The sequence below is a fragment of the Doryrhamphus excisus genome, linkage group LG4 (genome assembly GCF_037039965.1).
Source record: "Doryrhamphus excisus strain RoL-2023G ecotype Guam linkage group LG4, RoL_Dexc_Guam_v1.1, whole genome shotgun sequence".
NCBI classification, from domain to species: domain Eukaryota; kingdom Metazoa; phylum Chordata; class Actinopteri; order Syngnathiformes; family Syngnathidae; genus Doryrhamphus; species Doryrhamphus excisus.
The window spans coordinates 3,745,751-3,765,201 of NC_136360.1; the positions used below are offsets into that span (position 1 = coordinate 3,745,751).

At 38.9% G+C, this 19,451-nt stretch overlaps 1 protein-coding gene across 6 annotated transcripts in view; it reads left to right on the top strand.

The window, feature by feature from the left end:
• Nucleotides 1-19,451, top strand: part of LOC131130024 (discs large homolog 1-like protein) — a 68,182-nt gene that overhangs the window by 12,832 nt on the left and 35,899 nt on the right. For 2 of the 6 annotated variants that reach the window (XM_078789999.1, XM_078790000.1), the window contains exon 2: nucleotides 4,134-4,478. The exons of 2 other annotated variants lie outside the window; for them this stretch is intronic. In XM_078789999.1, coding sequence (XP_078646125.1) covers nucleotides 4,134-4,478 — 345 coding nt within the window. Of the gene's footprint in view, nucleotides 1-4,133; nucleotides 4,479-8,939; nucleotides 9,063-13,202; nucleotides 14,550-19,451 lie in introns of those variants that run through there. 2 more of the 6 variants (XM_078789998.1, XM_078790001.1) reach the window with 2 other exon arrangements.

A 19,451-nucleotide genomic window follows, 5' to 3' on the forward strand; every position in this document is an offset into this window, starting at 1 on the left:
CGCAGATTTGTGCGGATCTGCTCCGCCCCCGTTGCAGCATTCAGAACAAGCACACCTGCCATGTGTGGGTGACAGTGATATAAGTTTTGCACCCGGAAAAACATGCCTCAAAAATGTTTCACCGGGGTGGCACTTTGAAAAGATTTAGATGATGATGTGTGACGCGCGGCGAGTTAGTGTTTAAAACAGCCATTGTGCACGTTTTTCAGTAGAATGTTGCTTATGGTTTTGTAATGACTATTTTGCTGAGTCAATCATAATTAAAGCAACCTCAAGTAATAATTCACTTAATGGGCTTTGAGTAGTCTGCTCCTTTCTAACCCATGTAAAAGGAATATAACTTTATTCCTCTTGACTATTCTGACTTCATATTACATAACACCAGACAACACTTAGGGGATGAGCACTTACGAAAAATTGCAAAACACTCTTGTGAAGTTGTTTGAAACTCTTGAGTGGACATAAAACATTTAAGTTCCACACAGGAGCTGAAGGAACAGTGCTTTTCAAGGAGAAGAACTGTACACTCTGTGATGGTAACCCCAAAAGGACGAGCTGCATCCGTGCACTACAAAAAGTCTTTAAAAAAAGACAAACTCATCGTAGCAAACAGTAAGATGGCATAGGTTGTGTATTTCTTTGGGATGTGGTATTCTAGTATTTGCAATGCTTTGAAATGAAAGAGTCACAACAATTCTACAATGACCATATATGTGTATGTGTGTGCATGTGTGTCAGCTTCAGCAGTTAAGATCTAATAAAGTGTATAGGCTTTACTTCTGTCCTATTAAATCACTTCATTGTGTCATCCGAGTAGATGGAGGCAGGCAGAGTCAACTGCAGAATGAATGGCACAGAGATAGAGAGACAACTGAGGTCATTAAAGTATGCAACACAATGAAAACGATATATTTACTCACTGTGTTTATGGTTGTGTAAGAAAAAAAATTGTAATAAATTGTGTCATTAATATTTTAGGGTTTGAGGGTTTTATGGGTAGCTGCCATTATTATGTTATTATTTATTATGATGCCACTGAACGCATTTCACAAATAAACAGTTTTTGCAAAATAACACAAATACAGCAATATGCCGTGTAATTGATACAATTAAAGGAAAAATACCATAAACCGTACGAATAGTTAATAGTTAGAAAGCTGCATGTTTTTATGTGGCACAATTTTCCGTATAAGGCCAAAGTGCAAAGTATGAAATTCTCGACTGCAGTTAATTGGGTAATTTGTTCCGGACGTCTACTGTCATTCAATATTAATAAATTGAATATTTTTATAGTTAGAACATCGAAAACATGTTTTTGATTTTCTAAATATATTTTTTTTACCATTGTTAGAGCACCATAGATATGAAATAACATCCCTATATTCACCTCTCATGCTATTTTTGTTTACACCACATTGTGCCACTCTTGACGCAAAGGGACAAAAGAAATGGCCGCTGCTTTAACTATATAGCAACATCTGAGCTGACTAGTTGGCCTCCAATGTGTTTATTATAAACTTACGAAAGAGTTTTAAACATAGTTGTGAAGAAAGACAAAGTAAGAATCCAAAAACGTACCACTTCCACACAGAACAGGAGGATAACTTTTTTCACTCGATCATGTTGGACATGCCATGGCTGGCTCCAAACAGTGTTGACAATATATAAGTGTCATCTTACAAATACTGATGTATTTAGTCTGTTCACTTGAGCTAAATTAAAGAAGATGCTACATCAATTATTGCATTTGTTATGTTAACCAAGCCAAACCTAGCCTTTAAGTTAACTTAAAGACTGTACAGTAAACACCGTTACCTCACAACAACACATCATATTACTTGTGAGCATAATGCATTAAAGCAGTCTACCAGTATATCTTCTATGTTGTAGCATCGACTAAAAATGTTCAAGCTTTGATCACAGAAATATGAATGTAAGAGGTTGAGTGTAATATGAGAGGTAGAGAAAAAAAAGGAAGAAGAAAAAAAAAAACCATGAAGGCACATTTGTGCGTGTGTGGAGAAGTCCCTTACGGCAGAGGATCCCCTGCTCTTTCATATCTCACCAAGCATGACTAACACTTGTTTTTACTCTGACACACATACACACGGATAAAAAAAAATACACACAGATTCAACCTTTGCGCGGGAATACACTGTGGTCCTGCTGCATTGTTTGCTGCCAATCTGGTCATGTTTCTCTGGCTGACATACACCGATGATCTGCGTGTGTTTTTGTATTTTCTGCTCAATGGGGTTTTCAGCAGGCTATATCCTAATAAGGAATGTCTTGCTTTCCAAAAAAGCTGTGTGTGAAGCTACCCACGGGCACACAGCATAGTGTAAAAATAGACATAATTTGTGTCATTGTCCTTTCATACTTGATTCTGCTCTTATGCCATCTAATATACAATATAATATAGGTACTATATATAATAATATACAAAACAATATGCAATTCTACTATTGAGTAGCAAGTCAACTGTGAAAATGAAAAACAGAAAAGGGCAAAGGAGAAATGTGAGGACCCTAATATGTACGTATTGTAATGACAATATTGCATGCATAGGACACTATGCATTAAGTGTTTTACAGTAACGTATTTCATAAAGTCACACCACACTGTTATAAGACAAAATGAGTATGATAACCATAGATCTACGTTGCCATTTCTGTATCTTAGGTATGTGTATTGATTGTTATGCAAGAAAAACAATGTCCATGTGTGAATAGTGTGACATTCACACTAAGCAGTGCACGCCATGTTTAAGTATGGCGCATAAACTCAGGGTTGTTTGACTTGTGTCAGTTCACCATACTAGGGACATACAATATATATATATATATTTTAATTCTACTAATATTCATATTTGGATTTAAGTGTAATTTGTGCAAGTCTTTTTTGCACTTTTCAAACACAATGGCGATAGGAACAATCCCCGGGATTTTTCAAGTTTTTTAAGTACTGGATTTTTAAGTACTGGATAAGATGACACCACGTTTGTTTAAAGTGAACTCCGGGCAGTTAGAAAAGGAGCGTTTGATTTTCTCATGCTAACCCAACTACAGTACAGGTAATCTTGCATTGCTATTTCATAATGTTATGGGATTTATCAGTATGATGTCATAATTCCTCATATTGACCCCATCAGTATCAGTTTGATAATTATTGTGCGCTCCTACTCCATACCGTGCTTGTATTTATTACAATATATGTATTGTTTTATTGATTATAATATTATTATTTATTATGATTGTGGAAAAACCTTGACAATTATATTACCATATCGTTACATTACCTTATCACTTTACTATACCAAAAAGATCACATATGTGCAGGAATTAATGTACAGCAACGGATGAGGTTGGGTGGGTAGGATTAAATAAGCTTTACTTCTTCCTACTCATTTCGGACATGTGGAACTGTGAATTGTATTATATGTGATATATTCCACTGTAGCTTGTATGCATGCATGCATGCAATACAATTAAACCATGACCATGACCATTACCAAAGCATCGTGTACTTCCACGGCCCCAGCACCACGGACAGAGGTTAACTTTGGCACGTATGGTTGATCATTTTACAATATGCTATGATAGAGGACAATTAGACCAAGTGTGACCTTAGCTGGGAAAGAGTTTTGAAATTCACACAGTTATCCCCAGTGGCAAGATTGTCTCCCACTTACTATTCTCATTAAATTTGGGCAATCATATTACCTTTATATTTCTTTTTTGTGGCTGCTACAATGCTGGAGCCTACAATGGAATGGTTTGTCTCATTCTGTATATAGACCTGCTCTCCCACCTGACTAAATTCCATGACACCCCTAAATGAATGTCATACATCAATAAACCAAAGACGTGTGGTACTCACAGATACAAATCTCTATTTTCTATTTTTTTGCATCTTAACTATTTCTGCCTCTTTATCTTGTCTGATAACTAAAGCTGCTTTACTCTTTTCTCTTCCTCCCTGTTATACCTTACTGTACCTTTCATCACCACTATCTTTACAAATCCTTACCTTACTCATTTCTACTTCCTCCTTACATTTTCTTCTCTTTCTTCCATTTCACCTCTTTTCTTATCACTTTGGTCCCAAACTCATCCCTCATCCTCCTACCCTAGAAGTATCGATACCCAGAAGAGGAAGGGGCATCCCTAGGTGCACCAAAATTTCACCAGCATACCTGTCTTCAGCACCCTATGGGAGTTGCCGGAGAGCTGACTGATGGAGGGACTCTCGGGAGGGATGGGATGGATCAGGGGACCTGGAGAAGAGAGGGCGGGGGAACTGGAACTTTGGAGAGAGATATGGGAAGAGATGTGGAAAGATCACTAATGAGAGATGGATCTCTCAGGCGACACTGTGATCTCCGGGGGGCAGAGCTTGTTCAGGTTGCGGAGCGACAGCTCTCTCAGATTCAGCACGTCCACGGATACGTCACTCACACACACATCGAACCTGCTCAGGTAACTCCTGATTTTTTTTTTTTTAAGTTTTAGCTTGCAAGTTGGAATGCATCACTGACAACTATGGATTGGTCATTTGTCAAAGCCTTCTTGATTGACCATGGGGAAAAATGAAAGATTGATTTAAAAATATATTAATATTAATTTGTGAGGGTAGAAAACATATTATGACTTATCACTTTTTAATGTGTCCTGTATAGCTTTCAGCAATTGTGACATAACAAAAGGGCTAATTTACATAACACCAAACTCACACCATGCCATACACAGACCACAATCATGGCAAAACCGAAAACTATCGCAGAGCTGCTTTGTTGTTGGATGCAAACAAACACAGCATGACATTTACGTCCCAGGCACAAAGAACACCAGACCAAAGTGGATTCATTTTATTTATAGTTTTTAGGGATTATTTTAGACACATTTTTTGTTGGGTCTCAAGACCTTGATCCATCTGCAGCTCCAAGGCTGAAGTCTGTAATGTCTTCACATGTGGGATAATCTCCTTCTTTCTCTCTGTTTTTTTTTTATTACAACATGCAACATGCGCCGCACTGTATAGGGAACAAGTAAGCAACAAGCGGCTTACTTGTTCCCTCACCCCCTTAAAGGACCCACATTACATCAGACTGCTGTAGCACTGCGCCATAGAGGGGAGCGAGGTGAGCAGTGGCTCAGAAAAGCTCTCTAAAACTGGCTACTTTGAACAGAGCTGACGAGACAGGATTTTAAGTGTACTGTAATTTTTTGAATCCTTAATTTGACCAAGGCTTGTCACAAGCATGCTCAGACAAAAAGCACAACATGTCTCCTTTAAACAAAACAGAAAAACTCTGAGAATTGTATGCGACTTCAATAAAATATACCATATTTGCAGTGTCAAATAAGCTGCAGTAATTTAACACTGTAGTAGTAGTATCTAGGTGAATTCTGATGGAGATCTATGTACTTAGGGTTCTTGCTTCTATTTTCGATCCGCTTGTAGAGGCAACGCAACCTTTTTTTTAGTTTTGAGTGCAAACCAATGTAGAATTTGAGTTTTTCAAACTTTAAATACTGACGTACATTTGTATGCACTGAGCTATTTTGGTACCATGGGAATATTTCTCCCAGTTTTTGTAATGTGGCCCATTTCCATAATGCTGTACTATAATGTCATGCTCACTTTATATTTTTTCCTGCCTATGCTCTGCACATCCATATGTACAGTATATACAATAGCAATGTTGCATTTGGTACCTGAACCTTCAGTGGGGACTTAACTGACTGGAATTTTTTTCCGGTAGACACTAATTTAAAAAAAGATGATAAAAAGGACCATACCAGGGTCTCAAACCACAGTTGCGCATGTCACACATTGGCAATATTACCTGGAAAGGAAATTCAACTCCAATTGGAACTTGGATCGCCACAAAAGCAATCGGTGGTACGTTGGTTCTTGCAAAGTTAGCGCTCAGCCAAATGTAAGGAGCGTAAAAGGAACGGCTCAGTAAATAAGAGTTCATACAACTCCAAACATCAACACTACAGCATTACCCGAAGCAGTAAGCATTTATAAATTGGCTCATAGAACTATTTTGTAGATCAACCAATCAGAGGAAAGATACGTGCTGATGTCACTGTAGGCCCTGTGAGGTCAATCTGAAGTGTACAGTAATAATAATAGAAAGCCCCTGCCAGATTAGGATAACATGGCAACAAATAGAAGCTAAAATCTGATAATCTGAAATAAATGGAACAAATACTGATTTTGTAGAATACAATACAAGTTGTAAATGTATGCCCATGCTTCTGATAGTGTTTAGGCCAGCAGAGAAGGCCTTGCAGGCCCAGACTGCACAACACTGGTATATAAAGGATCAGGCAAAATGATCTGACACATTTGTAGGTTAAATAAAAGGCAAATAAAGTAAAGAAACAAAAAAGTGTTTTTAAGTACATATAATGCCATTCTATTTACATTATGTTTTAAAATTTAAATCAGGTGGCTGCACGGGGTTCGAGTGGTTAGCATGCAGGCCTCACAGCTAGGACACCCGAGTTCAATTCCACCCTCGGCCATCTCTGTGTGGAGTTTGCAGGTTCTCCCCGTCCGTGCATGTGTGGGTTTTCTCCGGGTACTTCGGTTTCCTCCCACATTCCAAAAACATGCTAGGTTAATTGGCCACTCCAAATTGTCCATAAGTATGAATGTGAGCTGGGATAGGCTCCAGCGACCCTCGTGATGAAAAGCGGCACAAAATGAATGAATTAATGAATTTAAATCAGTTCTGGGGTTGCGGGGTTTCAATGCAGATACAGTAGCTCTGAAGTTGGTAACGGTGTTTCGAGCTGGTACGGGATCATGTCTACCAACCAAGATTGAAGTGCAAACGAAACGGATTCGTTTGTTTTGATAAATGTTTCCACAATGAAAGCGCGATGCTCACCAGTCCAATTCATGGCAGCAACTGAAAAAGAAACGAAAAACAATGGCATTATAAAGAAACAAAGCAAAATGGCATTATATGAAAAAAATTGCATTATATGTACTTTTCAAAAATAAAAACACTTTTTGTTTCTTTACTTTATTTGCCTTTTATTTGACCTACAAATGTGTCAGATCATTTTGCATGACCCTGTAGTATGAACAGGTAGTGTTTGGACTCTTTCTTCATTTCTTAGTTGAGACACTCTTCGTTCACTTTTTCTAGGAAACTTGGTCACATCTTGGTAAAATATATGCACCGTCAAATAACATCAAACAATTACATCTGGCGGCAAATTTCACTTTAAACACTCACATCAATCAGCAAAAGCAAACCTTTCACAGCTCTGCTGATTCCATGATGAGAGTGTAAATAGAGCAGGATAAACAGATTTTCAAATGTTTTCACCCAGCTTTACTTCACTGTATATTTACCAGTGTCTTGTGGATCTTGATGGTTTATTTGTATGGAAAACAACAACAGTTTGCCATGGATGAGTTATCACAATACATGGAATGGAGACAAGACAAACCAAACTCAAAAAACCTGGGGAGAACCAAACAAGTAAATACAATAAACTAATGGGACAAAAAACAGAACAATATAGAACCCACTGTCATGAAACTGTTGCTGTGTAGCGCCACCTTGTGACATGACACCGCACTCCAACGCTCCATTTAAAACTCCTCCTGGCATCACTGAGGTGGATGGTTTAAATCCATTGATGTGCATGTTGTGACTGTATACTATGCAACTATAGCAAGGGTTGTAAAATGCTGCCCTCATTTGTTCTCAGAGTTTTGCGGTCCTCCAACACATTTGATCAGATTTTTCCTGATCATCTTTCATTGTCTTGTAAAGTCCACATACTAAGAAAAATTAAGAACATCCCTATCACATTGTTATTGTTTGTCACTGTTGGTGAATATGCATTGGTTATTTTAAGCGCTCCACCTTCCCAAGTTGCTTCATCTGGCATGCTTCTGTATGACAGATGGGTCTGCCATCTTGTTCTCCCCATGTACATGTTCCTTTCTCACTTCTTTATTTGCACTCAGTCTGTGTCTCTTTCGCTGTTGCATGAGAGAAACACACCCTTTCCTTCTTTTTCATTTAATTGGAAATGTATGTAATGTATACCCTTTATAAATAATCCATATAAAGAGTGTAAGGTTGTATACCAACCATGTTCTAACCCAGGGGTGGGCAAACTTTTTGACTCGTGGGCCGCATTGATATGACAAAATTTACGAGGGGGGGGGGGGGCAGACTATATATTTTACACGTAACAGTCCACCTGGTATTATTGTATCTGTAAAATTGTCATGTAATCTGCTATTATTATTTATTATTTTATATTTATATTTAAATATTTTAAATATTATAATAATTAAAATAAAATTAAAATAATGATTATTATATTATTATTATGTAAAATATGCAAATATAACAATAATATATAATTAATATAATAATTAGCATTAATATAAGTATTATAATAATCATAATAGTTCTAATAATAATTATAATCATCTAATAATCTAATAATAATAATTATTATTATTATTATTATTATTATGTGCTTGTGTCCCTTTTTTCAGGAGCACTTTGTAAACAACAGACCATGTCAAAAAACGAAATTGATAAAACCATCAAAAGGTTGGCTCAGGCCATGATGCCAGGTTGTATGTTGAGTTTAAATGAAATACTTTGGAAAGATTGGGCGGGCCGTATTCAAACACTTGGCGGGCCGGATGTGGCCCCCGGGCCGTAGTTTGCCCACCCCTGTTCTAACCTGTTCCACCATGTACTTTGGGCCGGACATCTCCATAAAAAGGAAAAAAAAAATAAGAGGCAAAACTGACAAGGGAAGTAGGGTATTTCCATAGAATTGATGTGTGCATGTTTCTCTCCTTGCTTTATACTAATTGGTATCTGCAAAAAAACACCTGTCTGTGGTGAGTTATACAATGCTGATGTCTATACATCATAGGAAGAATCTCCAGATGCTCCATTTGATGGTGAGGTGCGGCCTTACCTACAGGGGGACAATATGAATGAAGCCCTAGCCCCACCATTCTCCTCCCTCTATTCTAAAAGCCATGCCCGCTACAAGGTAAAGCTACCTCTGAGTCTGTTGCATGTGTTAAACATTGCATTATAATATATTTCTAAACATTTTTTTTAGTCATTGATTGCTTTTGTGTTTTTTGTACCATGCACATCATATTGAATATGTTAATATTTTATTGATATCAAAGTTTTATACAAGACGTAGATGTAGTTACATTTTTGAAACAGTTGGAGGCAGCAGAGGTGTAAGCCAATCTCTGTTGAGTGGAGGGCATCCTTATATAAAACTCTCTATGCATTTATACTGTTTACAGCGGGGGTGCTCACACTTGTTCAGCCTGGAGTCCTAAAGATCTACCTCCTACTATAAACATATATTTTGTATATTTATGTACATTGTACATGTATATCAGGGGTACACACACTTTTTCACCATGCAAGTCACAAGTCAAAATGATCTACCACTTATTATCAAATTTTATTCATTCATTCATTTTCTACCGCTTATCCTCACAAGGGTGCTGGAGCCTATCCCAGCTGTCTTTGAGCGAGAGGCGGGATACACCCTGGACTGGTTGCCAGCCAATCACAGGGTACATATAGACAAACAACCATTCACGCTCACATTCATACCTATGGACAATTTGGAGTCGCCAATTAACCTAGCATGTTTTTGGAATGTGGGAGGAAACCGGAGTACCCGGAGAAAACCCACGCATGCACGGGGAGAACATGCAAACTCCACACACAGATGGCCGAGGGTGGAATTGAACTCAGGTCTCCTAGCTGTGAGGCCTGCGCACTAACCACTTGACTGCTGTGCAGCCATTATCAAATATATAACTATACTATACTATACTATACTATACTATACTATACTATACTATACTATACTATACTATACTATACTATACTATACTATACTATACTATACTATACTATACTTTATGCATTTTCTGTAACGCTTGTCTTTACAAGGGTCATGGGTACCCAGGAGCCCATGCAAGATGTCTTTTCGGGCGAGAGGCGGGGTAATCGCAGTACTAAATTCTAATGATTAGTATTTCACTTTCACAGTTTCTAAGTTTACAGGTCTTCAAAATAGTTGGTATCAAACAATTCACTCTTCAATATTCATTATGGCAATAGAGATAATTAGATCAGTCAGTCAGAATAGCGACATAGCATTCATTCCCGAAATAACCTTAGAAAAGCCTCATGTAAACAATGGCTGTTTGTAAGCAGCACATATACGGTGAGACGCAAAGGTCACACAGAGACCTTAGTGGCTCTTAGTCATTAAGATAATGCGGCTAATTAGGATGGGAGGAAAGTCAGAGAGGACTAAGGAGTGGCAAGAGATTGGATAAAGAGAGAATTACTGGCAGACAGATGAAGAGACTCAGGGCAGATAGTGCTGTATGTTAATCACCCTGTCAGTTAGCCGAATAACCCCCGCCCCAAATCCCCATTCCCTCCTGCTGATGCTGTAATAGAAATCAAGAATCGTGAAAATAATTTGTTTTACCACAATTTGCATATAGTAAGTGTATTTTTTAGTGAGGAGCATCATTCCCTTTTGCTTCTGAGAATCTTGATCATACAGGTTTTGAGGTTTTCTCATACATGCACTACTTAAACTCCATTCAGTAAAGCCCCAAATTGTAATCCACTGGTATAGATTATATAGCCCTCTATATAGCCTAAGTATTTACCAGGGGAGACTGACAAAGCTTTTCCCTTACCAGAATCGAACAAAGGCCTAATGGAAGGGCTGGGGACAAGCCAAAAATGGTTATGAACCAATGTAAAAGACTATAGCACTGACCTGACTGACTGGATTATGCAACCTCTCCCTGTAAAAACTGTAACAAAGAATGTTAACAATTGCATTAAAAGCCAGGGCAACAAAAGTCCATACTTGTAAGGATAGTACAAGTTAATTCCTTCCTAAATTAGATGATGACTACACAAATGATCCCACACAGTACAGTCCATGTACTAATCCATCTGCTGGAAAAAGTAGTAGGCCAGTTGGTAGAACAAAAAAAGAGGAACAAAATAAAAGCGGGGCACCTATGGACAATTAAATACTTAAAAATTCTTGGATTTTATTAAAGTTTTTACAATGCTTCAGTTTGACAGAAAGGGTTTATGAACCTTATTGAAGGTGCACTTGTCTGCTCAATAATCTATAACTAGCCTTTACCTACCTTTGGAGGATATAAGGGTAAAGTTTGCTCTCTCAGTCTTTAGATATTAAACATGCATGATGTGTGCTTTTATTTAATTGGTCCTGAAATATTAATAAAGCTGGCATTCACTAGATGACATTTGACAAGAGAGGGAAGGGAAAGTGAAAAAAGCACACAAAAGCGTGTGTTTGTTATATAGCCAGTGTGCCATAGAAGTGTACTACAGTGTCACATGGTTTTATACAATAGGTAGAATAATATATAGTATAATTAAAAGAAAGGCAATGATTTGGTTTCAGTTGGAACTTACTGCATGTTAACAAGCACTTCCTCCTGAATGCACATTTACAACATTGAGCTCTGTTTTTAACAACACATTACACAATGGCAATGGTAATGCTTTCCCGTACAAGCCTAGCAATGTAAACAGAGTTGCAGAGCTTGGGGGAGGGCAGAGAGCTTATCTGGCGTCCAGCCGCACCCATATCAGGAAGTCCACTCCTCTGTGACATCACAAAGGGGCAGTTTTACCACGCCTTTTGAAACCAAGCGTTTTTCAGCCATCCCAAACTTCTTTCAGGGCTCACTTCCAAATGCACAAACCTCATTATCTGAAACTTTGGCTTTGTTTAACATGAAAATCCAACATTATAACTACATTTATTGGTCAGAAAAGTGGAAAAAATATAAAAGTTCTCCTTTAAGAATAAAGTAGAAATATTTTCAAAATAAAAAAGGTTAGCTAATATATATATGAAAAATGAGGCAAATATTGTCTAAAAAAAAACTCAAGTTTGACTATTTCAAATTTTAGGAATGGAGGGTTTGTATGCTGTCTGTAATTAGCTTTATGGATTATTATAATTGCCGTGTTTTGCAGTTGTTAGTGATTGTGATTTTAATTGGGGCTGAATTGCACTTCACAAATGTGTGCTGCGTGCATTTTTAGCCAATGCTTCGTTGTGTGCCATTAAAAAATGGGAAAAAAAATATGTCCAACAGCCTCCTAGCCAATTCACTAATAGTTAAATGACTCCCACTGACTTATTCAAACGGGATCACAAACAGGCTGTCTCATTGTAAACAAATGTGTTTACAATGTGTGTATGTCACTAAACACAGGCTATGACACTGCACACCTCCTCAATCCTTTTTCGATTTTCTACTATAGCAGTTTTCTTCTCAGAAGGCTCATCAAACATCTTTTTCGATCTTCAGAAATAGTACATTTATCAGCCAGCACCAGGTGTACTTCAGGACCCAGGAAGCTGTTGCCATAGTTATGGTTCCCAAGGAAACACAGGAGGAAGCTGTAACAGGGGTCCTGCTCCACCTGCAGTTAATCCTTAGGGGAGGATACAATAGCTGCTGATCTGTTTGGCCAATTGTTCTCTCAGGATTGTAAGAATGCTGCTAGAATCAGTTTAATTATACGAAGCTAACTAACTTCAGCAAAGGGAAGTGTGAAATGTATTTGATAAAGGGTGACTGTACTTCCCCAATGCATGCATGCTGATTAAATGCTCCAAGTCTTTCTGCCATACTTGCGAGATAATTTTGACGACACTGACTGTCTCTTCTCTCTTCTTTTATCTCAATCACTGCCTGGAAACAGCCTGTTGAAGTCTCTGCGTGCATGTTTGTGTGCTTTTTGGATGTGTGTTCATGTGAGAGAAAGTGAGTGTGAATGTGTGGGAGAGCTGGGTGCTGCAGTATCTGGAAAAAGCCCAAGGAGAAGAACATAAGCAAAGACTAAAACAGCCTATCGAGTGATGTTTGCACATGTCTTGACATTAGTAGACCTATTTGGTGTTATTTGGATATAACTAGGTGAACGTCTCTCATTTTGCACTTAAGCTAGCTTTTGCTCCTTGCTCCAAGATAATGATGTATCCTGCAATTTGTGTGATTTCAGTGATTTCACTATTTTTCTTTATCTCATCAACCAGCAACACGCATCAATGCACATGTTTGTTTTGTAAGTGCACACATGAGAGTACATTTATAATACATGTTGTCATGATGGTTGTTGGAGTACAGACTAGTAATGGTGTCTGACAGGGACCAAGGCACAGAGGTGTCAAATTGCAGCTTCAAAAGACTGTATAAGACAATTTAGCAGAGACAGGGAGAGAAAGAGAGCGAGAGAGAGAGAGAGGGTGGGTGGAGATGAGTTAGGAAAAGAGAGGAAGAGAGACAGAATAATGTACTGAGAGATGGTAAGAGAGTGACTTGGAGTGAGATGAGATATGTAGGAGGGACGGGTTGAAGCAAAAGAGTTGCAGCATGATTCTTCAAACCATCCTCCCACTTCAGATGCTCTGCCTCTTGCCTTCATCCGTCCACCTGCTTCCTTTCATCTGTCCAGCCACTCATCTGCCCCATACTCCAGCCAATCGTTTTTAATGGGAGCGCACAAAAAGGCAGAGGGGAGATTGACTGGCCATCTCCTTGGAACATCACTCAGAGAGGAGAGGAGGAAGTGGGGAAGGAGGTGGGTTTGGGAGAGGACAGAGAAAAAGAGTGAGTTCCTTTAAATCAATTATCATATGCTGTCCAACCCACACTCCTTATTGCGCTGTCCACTTTTTCTTGATGGTCCGGTTCAAGACAGAAGATTTCTAGGAATGGAGATGTTGGTGCTTTCTCCGGGCTAGGACAGAAGTTGGGAAGATGGACGAATTGATAGACGAAAAGCAGATGATCAAACGGACTGGATGCACAAAGAAAGCCTGATGTTCCAAATGTAAAAGGACGCTTTTACTTTCTACCTCATGCTAATCTCTTTATCTGCCAGCTGCTCTCATGATATTTGTGGAGCTAAAAAAGGCACAAGAGATGGGAAGCGATAAAAGGAAATTGAATTTACAATGCCATGTTAATTCTTTGCAGAATGTGGTGAAAGTAGCATGAAAAGGTTGTACTATTACTTTGATGGCAAAATCCATACTCGGGGGGGGGAACAAAACAAGGAATCAACAAATGAAACGGGATGAAGCAATGGAAAAGTGCTACAACATGAACACTTGATTGCCTTTCAGAGGAAATAGCAACAGCAGACAGCAGCGAAGATGAACTATATTTTTGGCAACAATACTCTTTACCCCCGTAGTGGGAGGGTAGGTGGAACCTCTGGAGGTCAGGGTGCAGGGATAGGAGTCAAGCAAAAGTTGGGACCCAAGCGTGGCTCTTCGGAGGAGCTGGCACCTCCACATAGCTCCTCCACCTCCTCTCCTGCCTCCTCTGCTCCTTCTACCTCCTCCTCTCGTTGGCAGCAGCTCCTTATGTTCTTCTCCAAGAGGAGTGCCTTCACTGACTGTATTACTTCAAACCAGGTAACACAAGTCACATGCTCTTTGTGTGTGTTATGCTTGAGGGAGGGTAGGAGATCAGGGTGGGAAGTGTGTAATTTAAGATGGGCTTTTGTTTTGGATTGCGTGTGTGTGTGTGTGTACGTGTGCAAATATGTGTGCATGTGTCTCAAACAAGTTATGAGAATGAGTCTAGTTTCAGTTTCTTTCATAACACAGCAGTCGGGGTTCAAAGTCAGCTTTAAGCAGATCTGTTTGTCCTTGAAATATTATAATGTTGCCATGGAAATGAGCTCTGCCAGTGTATGAGACACAGAAAGCTGAGAGTGTTGCCATGGCAAAGTTAGCATTTGGCATAACAGTCCAATGGCACATAGTGGTGTGTTGGAAAATGTTGGAAAATGTCACAAAAAAAGAAGAGACCCATACCCAAAGAGATGTGACATTGACTTTTGTTCTTGTATATTTTATATACAGTATATTGTATATTGCATACTGTATACATAGATGCAGCACAATAATGACTAGGGATGTACGATAATTATCGGACTGATTGGCCATTATTAGGAATTACTGATTTTACAAACTAAACAAACAAATATAGCTCTGATATCCAATTAAAAAAAACAACAACTCCAGTACCAGCGATGTGAGCCACGCTGGGCTGTAGGTGGATTCACGTGAGTAAATCAAGCTCTCCTTTTCTATAACGTGCTGCAAAGGGCCTGTGGTAACTTCCGCAGAGCTCATGATGTCAATCGTGTGGGACTTCTCACTGTTTCAGAGGATGACATGTTGCCAAATGCTCTGCAAGCATGCCACAATGAGGGAAAATAAACAAAGAGCTTGAACACATCAAACCTTATCGGCCACTTGAAACGCCAGCATCGCATAAGCATAATTTAGCCAAGAACTACAGAGTCAACGATGTCACAGACAGGCGAGGACAGTGACGTCCGGTTTTGGTTTCTACGACTACTAACAGGGATATTTAGTGACAAAGGTACATTACGAACACAGTTGGACTCACGCAATGTATTCATGACAATACAACATGCATGTCATATTTTACATGAATCAAGGTAACATTTTTGCATACATTTTTGACATAAACTGCATCAACTATATATCTTATACAAGATGTATTATCTGACAATTTCCATATACTGATTGCACAGGGAAACCTGACCCCTTAACTGATCAATTGCAGGGCTAACACTAAGAAAGACAATAATTCGGTAATCTTCATCCTACTTACCTTCAGATGCGTCAATTACCTTAACTTAACTTAACATAAAGTTCATGTTTTCAGGCTGTGGTTGGATGATGAGAAGTTAACATAGTTAACAAGATCAATGTAAGCAAAGTGAGAAAGCACAAATCCCACACCAAGCTTTTAGCCTCATATCCAAAACCTTTATGCTGTAAAACAGCACTGCTAGTGCTTTATCATTTCCTTAATGCCATAAAACAATTTTGTGGCCAAGGTAGCTACATTGCACAAATTGCGGTAATGCATCTGTTCCTTTTCATCTAAAATCCGTGTGCACATAGAGAAAAAATAAAACCTTTTCAAGTTGACAGCTTTTGTTTTTTTTTAATGTTCTCTTATTTGGTTAATTTTAGATTTTCTGTATTAGACTGTGCTTTGCCAGCTCTGAGGAGCAGCTGTCTATTTTATTCCATAATAAGAAATATACAGCCAAGCTATACAGTCCTTAACTGTATTGTAATATCTGTATTCAAAAGTATATTTTGAACCCTAAGATAGCATCTTCAAATGTAAAGTAGGTTCATGGATAAGTGCTGCAACTTTCAAGTGCAGTACTTATGACTATGCCTGCCAATTCATAGCCCAGCGCATGGAAAAAGTTAACCTACCCCATTTGCAGTAATCACTGGCTTGGGTTTGCAAGGTGTTGCCATTTTTCCATCTAAAGCACTTACTGAATAGCTGATATGCCATTATCCTTTACACACATGCATGCATACACACACACACACACAGATTCTGGTTCAGTTAATGCGAGACAAACTGTGATCGAGGCAGCTTGATGTGTTTATTTATAGATTCGGGAATGCAGTCACATATTTATTGCTTTATGACTAACTGCCTCTTTTCTACTAGCTAAGTGCAAGTTACACCTTTTAAAAATGAAAGTCCACACACTGATGACTGCAAACTAAAAATCAATCATCCAAAGAAGGATATATGGTGGAGTGAAAGAACATCATATAGTTTAGGTGTTGCGTGTTTGTGGAAAAGCAGAGGCTGTGTTCACCCCCTGTGGGGATGCATTTTTTGGTGTAGTGTTTATATTAAGTTTTACCAGCCGCTATGTTAGAAAGGAAACAAACACCAGTGGTTTCTGCTGCACACACGGACGGAAAAGACAGTGGTTCTGCTGCCAGAATGCAAACCATCACCCTCCGGTTCCAAAGCCCAAGACTAAATATACACTATACATCCCGTAACACACACATTTGTTATGTTTGTTGACAGCTAATGATAGGGATTTGACAAAGTTTAGCCACTAAGATTAGCCATCTTTGAACATACAGCATACACATCACTGTATCAGAAACATATGTCACTATGATGTCCAGATCAATCCAATGCAAACCACAACCACATTAATGCAAATTATAAACACATTATTACATTAATACCACATTGGTAGTAGCAATCAAAAGTTCAAATTGAATAATTTTGATACAGTTTTTTACATATTTTTTTTACATTATGCATGTACTCATAAAGTTGTCAGTTAGCGAACTTTCAGAAATTGTTTATCTCTGGATGATCTAACCCCACTTTGTCCATTGTTTGGCTGTGCAGTGGTTCTCTCGTCCTCCCACTTCCCCACCCAGTTAGTGTATAATTGATGAGTGGTAAAACAGAGGTATGAACGTCATCATGGCACTTAAGAAAGAGCTCTAAAAGCCTTAAAGAGGTGTTTAGTGGTCACTTGAAATGGGGGTAGAAGGGATAGACAGCTGCAGTAGTGAACTGATTGATGGAGAGGGAGATGCTAAAAGGGGATGTTAGATTTTTTGGAGTAATGAGATGAGCCAACTCATCCAATGAGTGTTGTGTATGTAGAAATGATATACCATTCACTCTCTTGTCTATCATGGCTGGAGGCATTTGTTCGATTCCTGGCCAAAGTTGTGTCATTAAGGGCATGCCATGTTAAACTAAGTCAAAACCATTCAGTGATTGAGTCGCTGAGACCACCCTTGACAGGGAAAAACTAAAATAAAAATAAAAAATGACACTATAGATAGATGTAAAAACTGGTATGGTATTTCAATATAAATGTCTTAGCGTATGTCACAATATGTCTTGGTATTATTTAGTTTTTATTTCCAATTCAATATACTGTAAATTAATCTCAAATACATTAAAACAAAAAGCATTCATGTGTATCAATATCAACAAAAAAAGAGTATCTGATTATATCGCGGGCAGCACGGCGGTCGAGTGGTTAGCGCGCAGACCTCACAGCTAGAAGGACCAGGGTTCAAGTCCACTCTCGGCCATCTTTGTGTGGAGTTTGCACGTTCTCCCCGTGCATGCGTGGGTTTTCTCCGGGTACTCCGGTTTCCTCCCACATTCCAAAAACATGCTAGGTTAATTGGCGACTCCAAAATTGTCCATAGGTATGAATGTGAGTGTGAATGGTTGTTTGTCTATATGTGCCCTGTGATTGGCTGGTGACCAGTCCAGGGTGTACCCCGCCTCTCGCCCAAAGACAGCTGGGATAGGCTCCAGCACCCCCGCGACCCTTGTGAGGATAAAGCGGTAGAAAATGAATGAATTAATGATTATATCGCCTGTATCTTAAAACTCTGATATTGGCAGTCCATTCCAGACTCCTCCATAGCAGCAGCCCGATAGTGGGCATGTAATCAAAACAGTGTGTGCTATCTTGTTTAGCAAGGAGTATGTTATGTTACATTTTATTAAAGTCCAAAAAAAGACATTGGAGCTGAGTGCAAAACTTTTCATGCACAAATTTCCCGTGGTGGCGCAAGATCGGGGAAGTTCACTACGACAGACCTCATCTGGCATTTGAAGCATTGAAGCATCTTATAGGAAACTCCCACAGGAACAAGAGAACAAGTCGTTAGCTAGAACAGAAAAGACAGCCCCTGTCAGTGGTGAGGAATACTGGGTTTAAATCCTTAATTGAGCACCTCGAACATCGCGATATTATGCCTAGCTGCCATTACAGTAAAATTGTCAGTTTCCCTCATACCTGACTATTATTCTCTGTTTGAGTAATATCACTTGAGCAAGGCTTTTCCAACATTCCACACTACAAGTTTGTGTAATGCACACAAGCATGCACACCCACACACGCACAGACTCAAATGTTATTGTAAATGAAACCTCTGATATTAAAATCCATCCAACTGATGTGTCCCAGACAGAACAAATGCCCAACATGTAAACATCTTACAGTGGCAGCCGAACACGTGCTCCAGCAAGTCCAGGTGCTCATGGACTGACATTGACAACAGCCAATTATACGTTACCAAAAAACAGCTGAGCCAATCGATGGACTTGTGGACAAACTAAAGAGAAACAGGCTTCAGCTCGAGCAGACATTTTGCAATTAGTCCAATTAGTGTTTGAAATAACTCATTTTAATTGAATGTAACATTGTTTTTGGACAATGAAAACTGCCTTTTGAAAATAATCCACAGGTCATGTACCCCCTCCTTCAAAGTACATCTGTGATTGCAATATTTTTAGTTTAACTTTTACGCCAGAGATCCCCATGGACGTTGGTATAACTGTATGAGATTTTATACAAAGATATTGCCTTTATTTTAGATGACACCTTTGGATAACACCATTAAAATACTTTAGTAAGGGCAATTCTCTGCCTGTGATTATTACCTGAGGTCTGGAGCCTA